The sequence below is a fragment of the Cibotium barometz genome, chromosome 30 (genome assembly GCF_041138505.1).
Source record: "Cibotium barometz isolate CiBa-2024 chromosome 30, ASM4113850v1, whole genome shotgun sequence".
Classification (NCBI taxonomy): Eukaryota; Viridiplantae; Streptophyta; class Polypodiopsida; order Cyatheales; family Cibotiaceae; genus Cibotium; species Cibotium barometz.
In genome coordinates, this window is record NC_141075.1 from 32,773,556 (window position 1) to 32,789,588 (window position 16,033).

At 44.5% G+C, this 16,033-nt stretch overlaps 1 protein-coding gene across 1 annotated transcript in view; it reads right to left on the reverse strand.

Annotated features, from left to right (window-relative positions):
• Window positions 1–714: 714 nt before the first annotated feature.
• LOC147621396 (homeobox protein knotted-1-like 4) overlaps window positions 715–16,033 on the reverse strand; it is a 131,723-nt gene continuing 116,404 nt past the window's right edge. The window contains exons 5-6 of the mRNA XM_086824556.1: window positions 940–1,063; window positions 715–859 (exon numbers count right to left, since the gene is read on the reverse strand). Of these exons, the coding sequence (XP_086680682.1) occupies window positions 840–859; window positions 940–1,063 (144 nt within the window). The 3' untranslated portion in view covers window positions 715–839. The remainder of the gene's footprint in view (window positions 860–939; window positions 1,064–16,033) is intronic.

Below are 16,033 nucleotides of genomic sequence, written 5' to 3' on the forward strand. Positions count from 1 at the left end.
TATGACCATAACTAAGAGAACCTATCATTACCACATGCATGTGTGTAAGCAATATGCAGATTTTATACGTGTACATGCAATTGTGTGTTACCCAACTAGCACATTATAACAACCATGGAGCAACCTTTCTTGGAAATCTCCATTGAGTGAGAGAAGCCTTTAGGCCATGTGCTCCTTCACGCACAATAACCAGTGGTGTGAAGACACTAAAAGGTATTGTGAATATTGAATTATCCCTAAAAGGTATCCTTTCACCAAGAGACAGGGTGCATGCAAGGGTGACACGATTGTAGGAGCATGAGATCAAAAACCACACTATACACAGAAGAAGATATTCACAGTTTAAAATTTGAAATATATTTGATTTCAAAATGTACGTACGATTAACACAAGCATCTTTGATTCTATATTTGAATTAAAAGCACTAGTGGGGACCTGTTATTGCTACATCACTATGTGCATAGATGTGACAAAATGAGATGGCAAGAGAGAGTGACAAGTGGGTGAATGCTACGGAAAGGGCAAGAATAGTGAGAATAATAGTGTAGAGAGTCACTAGAATCATACAATAATGTAAAGACATTGAACTCTACAATAGATCTCTACAATAGATCTTCTATTCTTCCAAAGAGAGTGATTAATCAATTGGATTGGCATTATTTAGAAGCATAATGCACATATTTAAAATTAGATTGCCAGTAAACTATGGCACGTCTTTATAAAAATTCTGAAACAGATTTCTTGTTTGATCCAGAACCTTTTAAGCTAATTCCAAAATATTCATTAAAACTTGAGAGAGAAGCTTTGAAAGCTTTTGCTGATCCATGCAAAAGCATGATTTAGTGTTGAGAAGTTGAACCTGCAACCAATGTAAATCCTACCATTTTAAAAAAAGGGGGGAAAAGGAAATGAAAATCTAATTACTTAATTTTCGTTTACCTGTAGATGGCACATTAGAAGTTGCGCGATCGCTCCAATTCCTCTTTCGATGATTAATGAACCAGTTATTGATTTGGCGCATCTCTAAACCTGTCTCCTGCACCATCCTCCTCTTTTCTTCTTCCTGGAAGAGTTTGAAAAATATATATGACTGCATATCCATTATGAATGCTTTTTTTCTTTTGTACACCCCCCCAAAAAAAAAAACAAAGAAAGATCAAATTCTAATAATATATATGACCATATCCATTATGAATGCTTTTTTTCTTTTGTACACCCCAAAAAAAGAAAGAAAGAAAGAAAGATCAAATTCTAATCCATGTCCTTGTGAATACCGAAAAAAAAAAACAGAGCGGTGATTTTTGTTTTGATTCGTCAAAAAAAAAAGATTAGCAAAAGGAAAATAATTTGAACAAGAAACTAAATTGATAATCAAATAGCTGGGGAATCAAACCCCCCAATTGTTGGGCTGATCCATTATGAGTTGTTTGGTCACATTAGAGCTTCTTGGCTAGAGCATGGAGAGAACCAACCTTATTTAAACCATAGCACCAACCCTTGCCACACAAACCACATATGGATGATAATCCCTGCAAATCCCTGAACAAAAGAATGCCCAACTTGTCAGAGTGGGTATGTGCTAGAAATCAATGCTCATCCTTGTCCTTGACACTATGCTTTTGCAGGTGATGGTTACTCTCTTCTGTAAGACTCTTTCCTTTATATGAGGAGAAGCCATTGTGTTGAGCATTCGAGCACCCGCGAGACAGTTCCTAGTTTAGACAGTAGATGTTGCCCATATGTGGCCAGATGGTTAGGGACGGCTTAGTAAACTTGACACCATGCTAGGTAGGTTGCATGGAGGCTTAGTAAACTTGACATCATGCCAAGTAAGATGCATATAAGTGCAAGCCAATTAATTATACTCTTGGATAGAAGGAGATCTTCCCAAGACACCTAGTCCTCAAGTTGCCAGGCCTGAGTGGATACTTAAATAACCTCGGATGGGTGTGGAAGCTACACCCAGACTGTAGATCGTACGTTTTTATGTTAACTTTGAGATACTACCATAGTATAGTAGTATTTTCAGTTAGGATTCCAAACATCATCAGAACATCGGTGTCTCTTTGACTCATATTCTAGAAGCTATTTGAACACCTTTGCACTAAGCGCTTCTGATGATGAGTTATCTTTGTGACTGGATATGCAATCTGGTAATAGATGGAATTATAGTAACACAACATGATGTTCTTTATTTCTAATTGTTTGCTATCTTATCAATGCTTCATAATATTTTTAATTAAACTACAAAATGTTGTGTTGGTAAATCTACTAGCACCTTTCGCGATCTCACTACAGTCAAGTGCTCAATCATGTCTTCGGTCTTGTTTTGATTTTTACGATTATGTTGGCACCTACATGGACTTGGCTTGGGTAAATCTCCTTCCTCAATCCATATGACATGACATATTTTGGTGATTGTTAACTCCTCCTATTGTCTCATTGCATTCTTGCTCCATTTTGGATGGTGTCGTATGTATTTTTATTTTATGTGTTAATGCTCATGCTATTTGCGATTCTTTTATTTCTGTTGCACTTCACGGACGTGACAAGTGCCATGATCTGGATCCAAAAGAATTCAGGGAGGAAGATGTTCATAAGGAGGATGTCACAAGCTTGGGCGGAGTGTGACTTGGACATCTAGCAGCGGGGCGGCCTTCCACAAACCAAGCTTCATGACACGGCTCAACCGGCCTGTCTCGCGCGTCGTCTCGCGCGTTTTCCTTGCGGGTCTCACCATTCACTTGCCTTCTTGCCCGGTCCGGCTCCCATGGCCTAGGCTCGGGACTTGCCTTCCATCTTGCCTTCAATCCATGATCCGCCGACTTGGCCGCGTCTCGGTCCCCGTCGACATGGCACGGCTCGCCGGCTTGTCGGTCTGCCGTGTCCACACTTTTCGGTCCCGTTTCCACGTTTCGGCATTATCGTTGTCAAGGTGGGGAGGGCATCCCCCAAAGGCACTCGGCACCACGAAATCTCACTCGCAACACGCGGGAGGCCTAACGTGCCTACCCGGTGCATGAGTGCTTCTATGTGTGCCTAACATGGGTCCTTGCTACGCCACTCCCTTGCACCTCATCCACATAAAGATGCATATTCTTTGGCGCAGGCTAGCATACCCCCAAGGTACCAAGGGCCTTGGATAGGATTCCCACCTCACATACCCCTTTATGGAATTGACGCCCTCGTCAATTTCCTTCGAAACCAAAGGTTGAGTGTATGCACCTTGAAGTATGATCTTTATGCGTAGTAATAAGTAGTAAATAAACACGGGAGGTCTTAACCCTGCTTTATAGCCATCAGCAAGGTTAGTGTCTACCCGTTTACAAAGAAAAATGGTGCATATATTTGTATTTTTGAATTTTTTCTTCTAAAGACCCCAACTTTAAGCCCCCACTTGAGAGTCTCCCAATCCCCCAAAATTTGGCGAGGTGACTGCGTGGTCTCACCGAAGCTCCTGTCGTCTGAGGTGAGTAAGAGTGATTACTTGAGGCAAAGAAGTTTTGCCTAGAATGCATAAGCCTTCAAGGAAGTTGAGATTTGTCCACCAAGTTGACACCAACTTGGTTGCAACATCTTTTCTTCAAATTTGACTTCACATTCCTTTCCGTTGGAGCGTTGTCTCTTGAGCCTTGATGCTCACCGATGCCCCTTGAGCTCTTTGTGCAAAAATCTTCATGGACAAGAGTTGCCCACCTCACTGACTCTAGCTTGGTTTTCCCCCTCTTGTGCCACTTCCAACCCTGCACTTGGTTGCTTTGGAGCTTCTTGCCCTGAATCAACCTGCTTTGGTACATAGGTGCATTGATCCTCTTTGACAAAGTGCCTTTGTCCCCACGTGACACCAAGTGAAACCACCGCGATCCTTTGGCATTCGAACCTTTGCACCTCTTCAGCCTTGGTTCACCCTGATTTGAGTGCTCTAGCTTGCCTTGACACCAAGACTTGCTTTGCCATGCTCTAGCCAACAAACTGCCCCGAAACCTATTCAGAGGCGGTCTTGACCTTTAAGTCTAAGTATGCATGTTCCTGTTCACCAAGGCGCAAAGTCCCTCCACTTAGTCTTGCTTAGGCCCCCATGACACCATGAGGACCTTCACATTAGCTTCGTTTCCTGACTTTGCACCATCACCTTGAACCTTAAGTTCTGAATGTGTCCTGTCGTATCGTGAAGATTCCAGTCTTCTTAGACATCATGCCAACAAGCTTTGCTTGGACGGCTAGGTCCCAAGTTTTACCTTCTACTTTGCATCCACTTTGCCCTTTGGCTAGATATGAGTGCTTTCCACATTGAACTTGAGTGAGCCAGCTGCCACTCTGTCCCACCCAATTGCATGCACACTATTACTTGCACATCCAACTGTTTCCATCTTTAGGTAACCTGGGCCAAGTCTCCCTTTGGACTTTAGTGAAACAACTGCCACTTTGCCTCACCCAACCATCTGCACAACTACCACTTTGCACAAACGGCTGTTTCCATCTTCGGTGAGTGGCGAGTCAAACAACTCGGGTCCACTTGCCCATCTCCAGTTGTACTTGTTCACGCCCACACCCAGAGTGCTATGTGCCCGGCACACTACGGTTCCATGTCCTATGCTTGAGCGCTTGCAAGTAGTCCCCTTCATTAAACTTGCTTTCCAAAGCCATGTAACTCATGAGCCACACAACTCGAGTCCACCTATTTCAAATCGAGCTGTACCTGTTCACCCCCTCACACAAAGTGCTGTATGCTCAGCACTACGGTCCTTGTCTTGCACTTGAGAGCTCAAAGTACTCACCTTCTTCAAACCTGCTTTCCCAAGTCACATAACTTTGTGCCTCTACAGTCCTTTCTGACTTGATTTGGCATGTTCTTGCCCAAAGAAACTTTGCTCTCCCCGGATTGCTCCAATTTGGGCTATCATGGGCTCCAAAGCGCTTATGGAACCTTAGAACCCATGGGTGTTGTCGAGGTGAATCAAATGTGTGCCGCTTGACGGCCCGCACAGTGACCTTGTGTGCCGCCTTGATGGCCCGCACAGCCACATCCTTGGACCACTGCATGGCCTGCTTTCCTTTATTGAGGTCAAAGACCCGGGGATCTTGGTGCCGTGTCTCGGCCTTACCCTCACCCGAGTGCGGTTTTATTCGGCGGTGCTTTATTCGGGTAGCTCGTACACCATGGCGGGCTACACGGCCACATGGGGACCCCTCAAGGTATGGAGAACTGCTTGCATTGCCCAGGGCTCTTGGTGCCTTGCTTGGCCTTACCTCCCTCACCTAGGCGAGTCTTCGGTGTTGCGGTCGGTGGTGGGTGACACGTGTGCCTCTTCTGGGCTACACGGCCATAAGGGGGGACCACTCTCTGTCTGGAGAGCTGCTCACAGTAGCAGTCTGCAAGGCACAGGGATCTTGGTGCCTCTCCTAGGACCTACCCTCACCCAGGAGGAGGACTCAGTGTTGCCTTCTTTGGGTCATGGGTCTCTTGTGCCATCTTGGGCCTTACCCTCACCTGCATGCCTGATGTGTGCCAACATTATTACATCTTCCAGGTTGGTTACTGGGACTGTAGCTCGGTGGTCTTTGTGAAGGTTGATTGCTTGGCTCTTGTTAACCTGAAAAGGGATGTTGACACCTTCACCCTACTTGTTGGCACTGCGAAGGAGTGCGGGGCTTGGCATGCTTGCCTTACCCGAAGTGATCCTTGGTGATTTGAGAAGGGGCTTCAGCTCCTCCGGCGGCCTAACCCGTGTTCTGCGTAGCACTGCAAAGGAGTGTGAGCTCCCGCTTTGCTGCGTTCACTCTTTGACTTGATCCTGCATGATCTGAAAAGGGGCTTCGGCTCCTCCGGCCTAACCCGTGTTCTACACTGTTGCGAAGGAGTGCGGGCTCTTGCTTTGCTGCGTTCACCCTTTGGCTTGATCCTCCTAAATGATCGGAAGAGGGACTCGGCTCCTCGGGCCTATCCCATGCTCTGCACTATGGAGAAGTTGGGCTTCTACTTTTTGCTGCATCTGCCCAAGACGTAATCCTTAATGATTTGAAAGGACTTTGGCTCCTCCGGCCTAACCCATTTGCATCGTGATGATAAAGAGAGGGTGGCTCCATTGCCACAAGGCGAATCATGGTTAGCGGATTTCTCTCTCGCTTACATGATCCCCAAATGATTGGCTAGGTGGCTTGCATTCTGCTCTCTCTTGGGCACCACACCAACACGACGTCCCATTTCATCGCATCTAATTTCTTAGCATAATAAAACCCAGCCCCATAACCGGTGTTGTCTCTCTGTGCGTGGCCCCTTTGCTTCCAAGGTTCTTTCCTTGACCTTTGAGTGGCTACCAGCCCGCGGCCCCCATCTGAGGTGCTGCTGATCTATAAAGTGCCACTTTATCACATTGCCCATTATTCTTCTTTTGCTTTTGAAGTGCTGTCAGCCCCACTAGGATCTAGTGGCATGCTTCTCTAATTAGCTTATGTGCCACCATCTTTAGCTAGACTTGCACTCGGAAACCTTACCTCACATGGAACCCAACTGTCCACTAGCCACATGGCGCATTGGCCAACTTTGGAATCTCTTGGAATGGACCACGCGGTTGCGATCTCCTCGAAAAATTGATCATTTTTAAATATATAGCATGTCCCCAGATTCCATCATTCGGGCCCCTGTCGGGAACTACGTTGTTTTGAGATGCCTTGTGTCAGCAACTTAGGGTCCTGGCGGGTTTGACCAACCACATCATCCTGTGCCTTGCTTCCCGCTGCTCGAGGTAGGTACAAGCAACCATGGGCAAATTCCTTCATCTTGAGGCTCAAATCTCCGTCGGTAACTTTTGTGCCGTTCGGCTTGTGTGGCCGTCACATGGACTCAACCCAACTCGTCGTTTTTTACGTTTTCGCCGTTCTTGCCGTTCTTACCATCCTGGCATCACACGCCTCACATAGGCTTCCAAAACCAACCATGCTCTGATATAAAGTGTCACAAGCCCGAGCGGAGCGGGACTCGGTGGGTTCGTGCTACGCTGCTCCATTGCACCTCATCCCCATAAAGATGCATATTCCTTGGCGCGGGCTAGCATAACCCCAAGGCACCAAGGGCCATGGATAGTATTCCCAGCTCACAGAGGATACTGGCAATCTGCTCCAACCGATACTGTAGATCCGCCCAAAGATAGTGATGGCAATACGGATGCCCAAAATTTTATCACTCTTGCTGCTTCTTGTTTGGTTCCTTGAGGTTTGGGGGTGGGTCCACTTCCTCCTCCCATGGTGGAGCAGGTGTCTTTAAAGTATCAAGATTTTTATGGCAAAAATAGGGATGATCTAGAGATCCACGGGGTCAATTTTGAAAATATATGGCCAATGGCATGCCATTGAATGCTCCCATAGCTCAAAAGCACAAAGTGCAATGCTTTTTTCAGAACCTTTGGTAGGCAGGTAACAAATTGGAATACATAGTATGGGCCCAACCACTTTTGCACTTATAAGGCCTTGTGTAATGCTTTCCCTAGATATCATCATCATCAACAACAAATTATTTTCATGTAACCCTTGTAATTTTTCATCGCCAAATGGGCAATCATATGTGAGTGACTGTAAGTCAAAGGTGGATGTAAAATGCGGCCAAATGAGCACGCTAGTGTGTGTGAAAATGAAGAGTAAATCCTTTGTAAAAACACTGCACAAAATGAGTATGCAAGCATAGGTGTGCACAAGAAAAACCAAAAGTCGACAAGAAGAAGAAGACGTCATCGACAAGAAGAAGAAGTGGAGTCAAGGTCATAGCAACCAAGAGGCTACCATGACATCGGCATCAACTTTAAGAAACAAAGAAGCTACCAATCCACTACCCCTACCCTAAATCACATGTTCAAAATCCACCAAATGAGTAGGCAAATTGATGTAAAACACTCGACCACCAGAGAATAGCCAAAGTAGCACCCTGGGGGAGTGAAAATAAACTCGACGATCTCTAAAAGTAACCTCTGAGCTAGAGAGTAACCAAGCTAAAGAGCCTCTGAGGAGTTACCTAGCCAAGTAAAAAATAAGGGAGGGTAAAAATATGTTGTAACTGACATCCAACCACCTTGAGTAGCCAAAATATTTGGCACACCAAGGAGGGTGTTGAGAAATGTGGTGCGAAAGAGCGCAAGAAAGAGGTAGGGAGTGAGAATGAGTAGCCAAGAAAGTGCAGAGTCTAGCATGAAGCCACATGAGAAAAGGAATTTATCCCACATTGATGTTCAAGCCCAAGGGTGTAGCTCCTCATATAAAAGGGGGGTGTTCAAGCCCAAGGGTGTAGCTCCTCATATAAAAGGGGGGCATTTTAAGTAATAAAATATATCACTTGCACACATCTTAAGCCTCTTTATGAGTACAAGTCTTAATCTTCTAACCTAATTGTGCTTGAGTCTATTACACATACTCATCATCATGAGTTCACTTAGGTATCATCCACCTTAGATTAGTAATGTTAATTGTGTTGTCATTAGAGTAGGATTAGCATCTCATTAGGTAGTTGATTATCATTACGAGAGCTGTATCCATGATTCTTAACACTTGCATCCCTCTAGCCACTTCAAGAGCAAACCCTAGCCCAAGTCCTAGTTGGAGGCCACCCACATGGAGATTTGATTGATCAAGGACAAGAGGGTGGATTATCAGTACCATGTGAGGACCTCCTTTTGGACTCTAGTTCAGGACATGGTCACCTCAGATTTCTTTGAGATTGCAGGTCCTCACCATTGTAGAGACGTGATTGGACATTGTGAGGAGTCTAAATGGTACCATTGAGGAAAATTCCCCCAAGTTCAAGTCATAGCCACATGCCCTCATCCCACAGGTGTGGAGGCAACGAGGGAGAGAGTTTGGGAGATATGTGGAAGGTGGTGCCCCCTGCCCTCCACGCCCTCTTGCACTATCCCTTCTCTCTTATTGATCTGTGATATTCACTTCATTGAGCTGTGAGATTCACTTCATGCCCTTCCACTGCGTGGGGACAAGTGCCTAGGCGAGGTGACTAGTCTCTCTTTTTTTTGCACCACTGGGATATCATGGAACGTGATTTCATGGCCGTTTTTAATGAAAGCATGGCCTCATGACACATGCGGAGAGATTCTCTAAGGGTGAGATTCACTTCATTATGAAGGAGGGTGGTGAAACCATTTAGATATTTGTCAGTGGTGCCTCATCACCATATCAAGAAATGCTTACCAAACCCTCACCAAAGACATCAGATACAGCCTCATCTCCCTAACCTGATTCATCTCACCCAAAGTAGGTTCATCCAAGATACAAGCATCTTGGATAATATCTTCACCTTTTGGGAGGCAACAACTTAAACAAGGTCTCGTAGGGTGGATATGGTAGTGCCACTTTTCGATTATAAGAAGGCCTATGATGGAGTCGATTGGGCCTTATTGGAGGGAACCATGCTTAGGATGGGCTTTCCAACAGAATGGATTAAGGGTGTCTCCACCCTTTATTCGGTAGCTCATAGCGAAGTTCTCATCCAGGGTGCCAAGGGGGATAGGTTTTCGATTTCTAGATAAGTCAAACAAGGATTCTCCCTTGCCCCTTTCCTTTTCCTCTTCATAGCTAAGGTTTTGAGAAATTTTCTCTCCGCATACGAGACAAGACTCTAGGGACTCTGTCTTCTTCCCATTAGATCCCAATAGGAGCTTCTTGACTTGGAGTTTGCAGAGGACACAATTGTGTATCTCTCAGAAGAGGAGAAAAACGTCTAGAGATTTATCCCTTGCCGTTGAGACCTTCTTCTTAGCCTCCAAAACTCACATGAACTGGCACAAGTCATGTGGTTTTTGGGTACATCCTTCACCCAGCATGACTTGATGCCCAATCGAGTCTTTCCATTAGTTCCCAAGGGCACCCCGATCAGACGCCTTTGGATTAAGATTTTAGTCAAGCAGTAGAGCTAGCCCCCCTTCTTTTGAAGAAGCTTTTATATAGGACCAATGCCTACTCATCCCTCCCGCTGCCGCCATGTGATTATGGACAACCATGTGCTCCTTGCCACCATGTGGTACATTACATCTTGCTAGGCATTCTCCAAGGCACAACTAGTCAAGCTTGAGGTCTGATCCCAAGTTTTATGTGGGTCAAGACGGATGGCTCCCTCACGGCCTTTTCTTTGGTTTTCAAGATCGTATGGAGCCATCCCCCTGCAGACACTCCAGACATGTCGAGACTTGCTCCATGCAACCCTTATCGACGAGCCAAAAAAATAAATCGATGGCTGTGTACACTCTGGTGGAGTTTGATTCACCCGTATTGGTGGTGGCTCATAGAGCCTGACGGAGTGATGCAATAAGGTCCCATTTCTCGTGATACATAGTGCTTCTTATGCATTCTTTTGCAAGATGGCACCATGGTTTCACCCTGCATTTGACCCCCTTACAAGTGTTTACAGCTTTCCCATGATGGTCTGTCTCTGATTTTATCGATTGGATGGTCGGTAGGGTATCTCTAAGAGTCTCTGCAGATGATTGCTTTAGTGATGGCGATCTGGCATCCCGTCCCCCATCAAAATTTGAATTTCCTCCCTAAAGGATCTCCCATAGTCATGCTCCCTAGTCTCCAGGGTAATCTGATTCATTAGTGGGTAGAGCACGTCGGTCCCCAAGCTAGTGCTTCGTCCACCTTGCTTGTCCTACCCTTGGCACCAAGCCTGCAAGAGGATGCCCTTCCACCCCACTTGAAGCCGCTTGGCAAGAGCAGGAGATGTAGGTCCTGAGCCTGTGGTGGAGATTCTTGACTAGGCAAGCCTCTTGGCCTAGCCTTCCTCCTAACCTCTCGGCCCAGCCTTCCTCCTTGGCGAGAGTAGGAGATGTAGGTCCTGATCCTACGGTGGAGATGAACCTAACCAGGCAAGCCTCTCGGCCTAGCTTTCCTCGTTGGCGAGAGCAGGAGATGTAGGTCCTGAGCCTGTGGTGGAGAATAAGAGGAGGGTGCTACCATTTTGGCGGCCACTTCGTTGTTTTAGGCAGAGAGAGGGGCTGCAAGATAGATCTTCAGAGAGCAGGAGAGAAGCCTCCGCACGGGCCTTGCATCCCTCTAACGGCTTCAAGAGAAAACCCTAATTCGTTGTGAGAACTCATTGAAAAAATAGGTTGTAGAAGGATATGATGTACATATGTTAGTCTAGAACAAGTTACCAGCAGTGCGGTAGAGCAATTGGTGAAGCGTGTGCGTGTTTGGGGTAAGGTATCGTGATCGAGTCTTACTTCCAGCTCTCATCCGTAAGGACACTGCTTGGTACAAATAAAAATCTCGCGTTACAGAAAAAAACATAGTGTGTAGTTGATGTAGTATGAAAAGAATAAATAGGAAGGGCATGCAACGGCTAGAAGGGGAGATTGTGCATGAAGATATGGGGAGATCCAAAAGACCTAGAGGATGAAAGAGATGTGCATGGGGAGTTCAAAGGCAAAGTGTGACAGTTTCTTATTAGGAAGGTAGGAGAAGTAGTGTGTGTTTTTTTCTATGAATGGGGTTTTTTGGGTTGAAGGTCACAGAATAGGAGGGAGGCTTTGGGAGAACACATTAGAGAGTGTGTAGAGAGAAGAGAAGGAAGCAGCGTGAGTAGGTGAGGGTTAGACCAGGGCAGAGGGAGTGCATGAGAGACAGAGGATCAACTGGTGTTTGCTGAGGCAAGCGTGGGATCTCTGCCTGGAACTTGGTGCTACCCTCAAGACTTAGCTCAATCGCTCTGTCTTTGAAGAAGAAGATCTTCAGAGGTGGCTACAGAATTCATCAAAGAGGTTTGACGCTGTGGAGGTTCCCTCTGTTTTCTTGTTTCTTTCTCTTATTTGATCCGAGGGTCTCAGGGTTGTTGAGACAGTTTAGTTTTGTCTATATGCAGAAGATAGTGTTTAGGTTTGAATTTGTTGTAAGTCGATGATAGAGTTTTGTTTGGGTTTGAATCTGTTGTAAGTGCATGATGGAGTTTTGTGATATGGTGTTTTAGTTGTGATGAATGTGTTGTTTTGATTGAGTTTGTTGAGGAAAAACAATTGTGAGTGAAGATCTAAAGTCTATTGAATCAAGGCTGAGTCAAATAGTGTTAGCTAAGAGTCAGTAGTGTCAAAGAGGGTAAGCTGAGTATCAGAGGAAGTCAGCTTAAGGGGCAAAAGGATAGAAATAAGATTTTTGAGGAAGCTAGTTTGAGTCAAGTCTCTGACAGTAGAGGTTTGTGAGGGTTAGTTAGACAATTTTGTGGACCGAAGGATATTTAACAGAGTCAGCTGGGCTAGTTGCTATAGGGATTGCAAGGCTGGATCATTGAGGAGTCTAGAGTGTCTGGGGTTTGTAAGTTTCAGAGGACACATGAGTGGAAAGTCTGTGTCAGCTGAGTTAGCTCAGTCAAGATTGATCTGACAGTCAGAAGAAAGGTATTGACATGTTTATAAAGATCAGAGTTATTGAGAGTTATATTTGACCCAAGAGGACATTTTAGTGGGTCACCTGATTGAGGTTAAGAGGGTTCAGGTGTCTGACTATATCAGCAGATGTTTAGAAGATAGTTGCAAGGCTGTTGGGTGTCATAAAGATCAGAGTTATTGAGAGTTATATTTGACCCAAGAGGACATTTTAGTGGGTCACCTGATTGAGGTTAAGAGGGTTCAGGTGTCTGACTATGTCAGCAAATGTTTAGAAGATAGTTGCAAGGCTGTTGGGTGTCATGTGCTGGAGGCTTTCAGTGATTTAGATGCCTTAGAGGTAGATTCTATTTGTTCTTCTCATATTTTGGGTTCAGGTGTCTGACTATATCAGCAGATGTTTAGAAGATAGTTGCAAGGCTGTTGGGTGTCATGTGCTGGAGGCTTTCAGTGATTTAGATGCCTTAGAGGTAGATTCTATTTGTTCTTCTCATATTTTGGGTGTTTAGAAGATAGTTGCAAGGCTGTTGGGTGTCATGTGCTGGAGGCTTTCAGTGATTTAGATGCCTTAGAGGTAGATTCTATTTGTTCTTCTCATATTTTGGTGCCTCCACTGTGGATCAAAGAGTTCTTATATAGGGCTTTAATAAACAGGTTGGAGACCACTTGAAGATCAACTCAAGACCTATGGTGGTTGGAGCAGGGTATGAGTTGTTCAAATGGAGAGAGGGGTGAAGATGTAGACCAATTACTAATTTAAGGAGGATTGAATTGGCAACCCTTAGCAACAATAGAGATGAAGATGCTTATAAATTAAGAAGGATGGGATTGCTTTTGGAAGGAGTAGCCAGAGAGTGGTATGAAGATGTGGCTACATAGGATGAAAAAGGAATCTGGGACATGTTGAGGGGAGGTTTGAGAAGGAGATATGGGAAAGTGGACATCCTAGAAGATCTTTGGAGAGAATTGAGTAGGTTATATTAAGGAGAGAAATTAGAAACTATAGTTTTTGTGAATAGATTTGAAGTGAAGAATTCAGAGGGTTTTGGGAGAAAACTAGGTGTCACGAGACTTCTTGAAGAAAGACGGATTCATAGGATTGTTGCATGGAAGCATTAAAGAAAAAGTGGACCTTAAGGATCCAGGTACTTATGCAGAGGCAATGACGATGGCTACAGAGCGATGGAAGAAGAAGATGAGGAAACAAAAGCTGGCAAGAAAGGAAAGGGAAGCAAGCAGGCATGTGGTAGAACCTTTATGTGGAAAGGGAGTCAAAAGCTGGCAAGAAAGGAAAGGGAAGCAAGCAGGCATGTGGTAGAACCTTTATGTGGAAAGGGAGTCCCATGTAGAGGCTCCAAGGGTTGTAGAGTCAAATAGAGGGCAAGATGGGCTACATCAAGAGATTGAGAGGTTGACTGAGTAGATTAGAAACTTGAATCTTGCTATGTAGGCTATTCAAAACCAAGTAAGAAGACCACAAGGGGAGAGATAGCCAAGAAATAGAATGAAGCAGGTCCAGTGCTACAATCGTGGAGAGAGGGGTCATATAGTGCCTCAATGTCTTCAACCAAGAAGGGATCCAGGAGGTATATATCCGATTATTCAAAGACTAGAGGGTAATAGGGATGTTGCCAATAGGGATGGAGTTAATGGAAGTCAAGTGCGCAGACAAGGACAAGTGCAATCTCAAGAACCATTGGTGGGTAATGTGAGTATGATTGAAGAAATTATTGAGGGATGTTTTGGCCAATAAGATGATAAGGTATGATTTGAAGACATGCAAGATTTTAGAGATGGGATAAGAGTTAGAAATGGATATAGGGACTCATTCAACCTCTTTTGACAGCTAAGATGCTTATTCTACAGGATCCTCAGATGAAGCTGACATGGATTTGGATTAGAGCTTGGTGGAGCAAGGGGTGGAAAACCTATCTAATGATACTCATAGAGCTTTGGAGCTGAATGCTGGTGAGAGAACATAAATAGATTTGGAGCATGATAATGACATGTATTCAGGAAGGGATTTGAAGCAAGATGACTTTGTGGAGTAGACACTTGTATATGTAATAGAAGTGCTAGGAAATCTTGTGGATATTGTGGATGATGAGTGTGATCAAGGTGAGTTGAATGATGCTTCTCCATGCATTGTTGATACCTTTCTTGATGTTATTGATGTTACGCTTGGATGTGGTTGTTGCTGGGAATGTTAGTGCAAATGATGCTGAGCCTTTGGATATGGGTTATGTTGATATCTAGGCAGGTGGTTGTGATGTGTTTAGTAAGGGTTGTTGCTTGTAGGATGCAGAGTATTTGAAGAAGATCCAGAACTTGGTTGATGTGGAAAGTAGGTGTGATGTTGATTTTCATGCAAACTCTACTCTACAAGAAGAGAAGCGCTTTAAGGAGACTTGTGGCTCTATGCTAGGTGAGGTTGTTAGTGGAAACATGTATGACCTTTTAGAGATAGACATGCTTGATGATTTGGGTGAGTAAGTACGTGTGGCAAGTATGCGTTGTAGCATAGGGAGTCTATCTTTATGTGGTTGCAATCTTGTAGCTAAGGAGGAGGAGGATTGGCTTAGGGAAATTGATGCTAGAATCTCTCGTCTTTGAGAGAGGTGTAAAATGCGCTCTTGTTTGCCAATAAGGGATGATCATATTGTTCATGTGGATTTTTTTGGTGGTATGTCTTTGCACAAGGCTCCAGAGGGTGATCGGGATTGAAAGATATTCTATGCTGGTTACTTATAGATGTTTGATCCAGGTGGGAGGGTAGATTTAGATGAATGGCTATAAAGGGTGATATGGTACCCTTTTGATCTAGGAGGATGTTAAGTTGTATCTCACTTGATAAGGAAAGGACTACATAGACCCTTTGATATTAAAAAAAAGAGAGAGCAAAGAAGACAGAGTGAAACACTTTCAAGTGTTTCACAATGGGGTTGGGGCAAATATGTGAGAGGTTTTTGGAGCCCAATGAAATCATGACATAGACAAGTTGAGAGGAGGAAAAAACAGTTGTAGAAGGATATGATGTACATATGCTAGTCAAGAAAATAGTGTGTAGTTAATGTCGCATGAAAAGGATAAATAGGAAGGCCATGCAATGGCTAGAAGGGGAGACTGTGAAGATATCAGGACGTCCAAGAAATCTAGAGGATGAAAGGGATGTGCATGGGTAGTTCAAAGGCAACGCATGGCAATTCCTTGTTAGGAAGGTAGGAGAAGTAGAGTGTTTATTTTTCTATGAATGGGTTTTTTTTTTGGCTGAAGGTTGCATAACAAGAGGAGGCTTTGGGAGAACCCAGTGAGTGCGTGCAGAGAGAAGGGAAGTAGTGTGAGTAGGTGAGGGTTAGACCATAGCAAAGCGAGATAGAGGATCAAGTGAAGGTTACTGAGGCAAGCATAGGAACTCTATTTGCATCTCTGTTGGAACTTGGTGCTATCCAGGACTTGGCTCAACTACTCTTTGTGTTTGAAGAAGAAGATCTACCAAGGTGGCTGTAGAATTCATCAAAGAGGTTTGAAGTTGTGGAGGTTCCCTCAGTTTTCTTCTTTCTCTCTTGTTTGAGCCCAAGATCTTAGGGTTATTGAGACTGATTTGGTTTTGTCTATATGTAGAAGACAGTGTTTGGGTTTGAATCTGTTTGTAAGTGGAT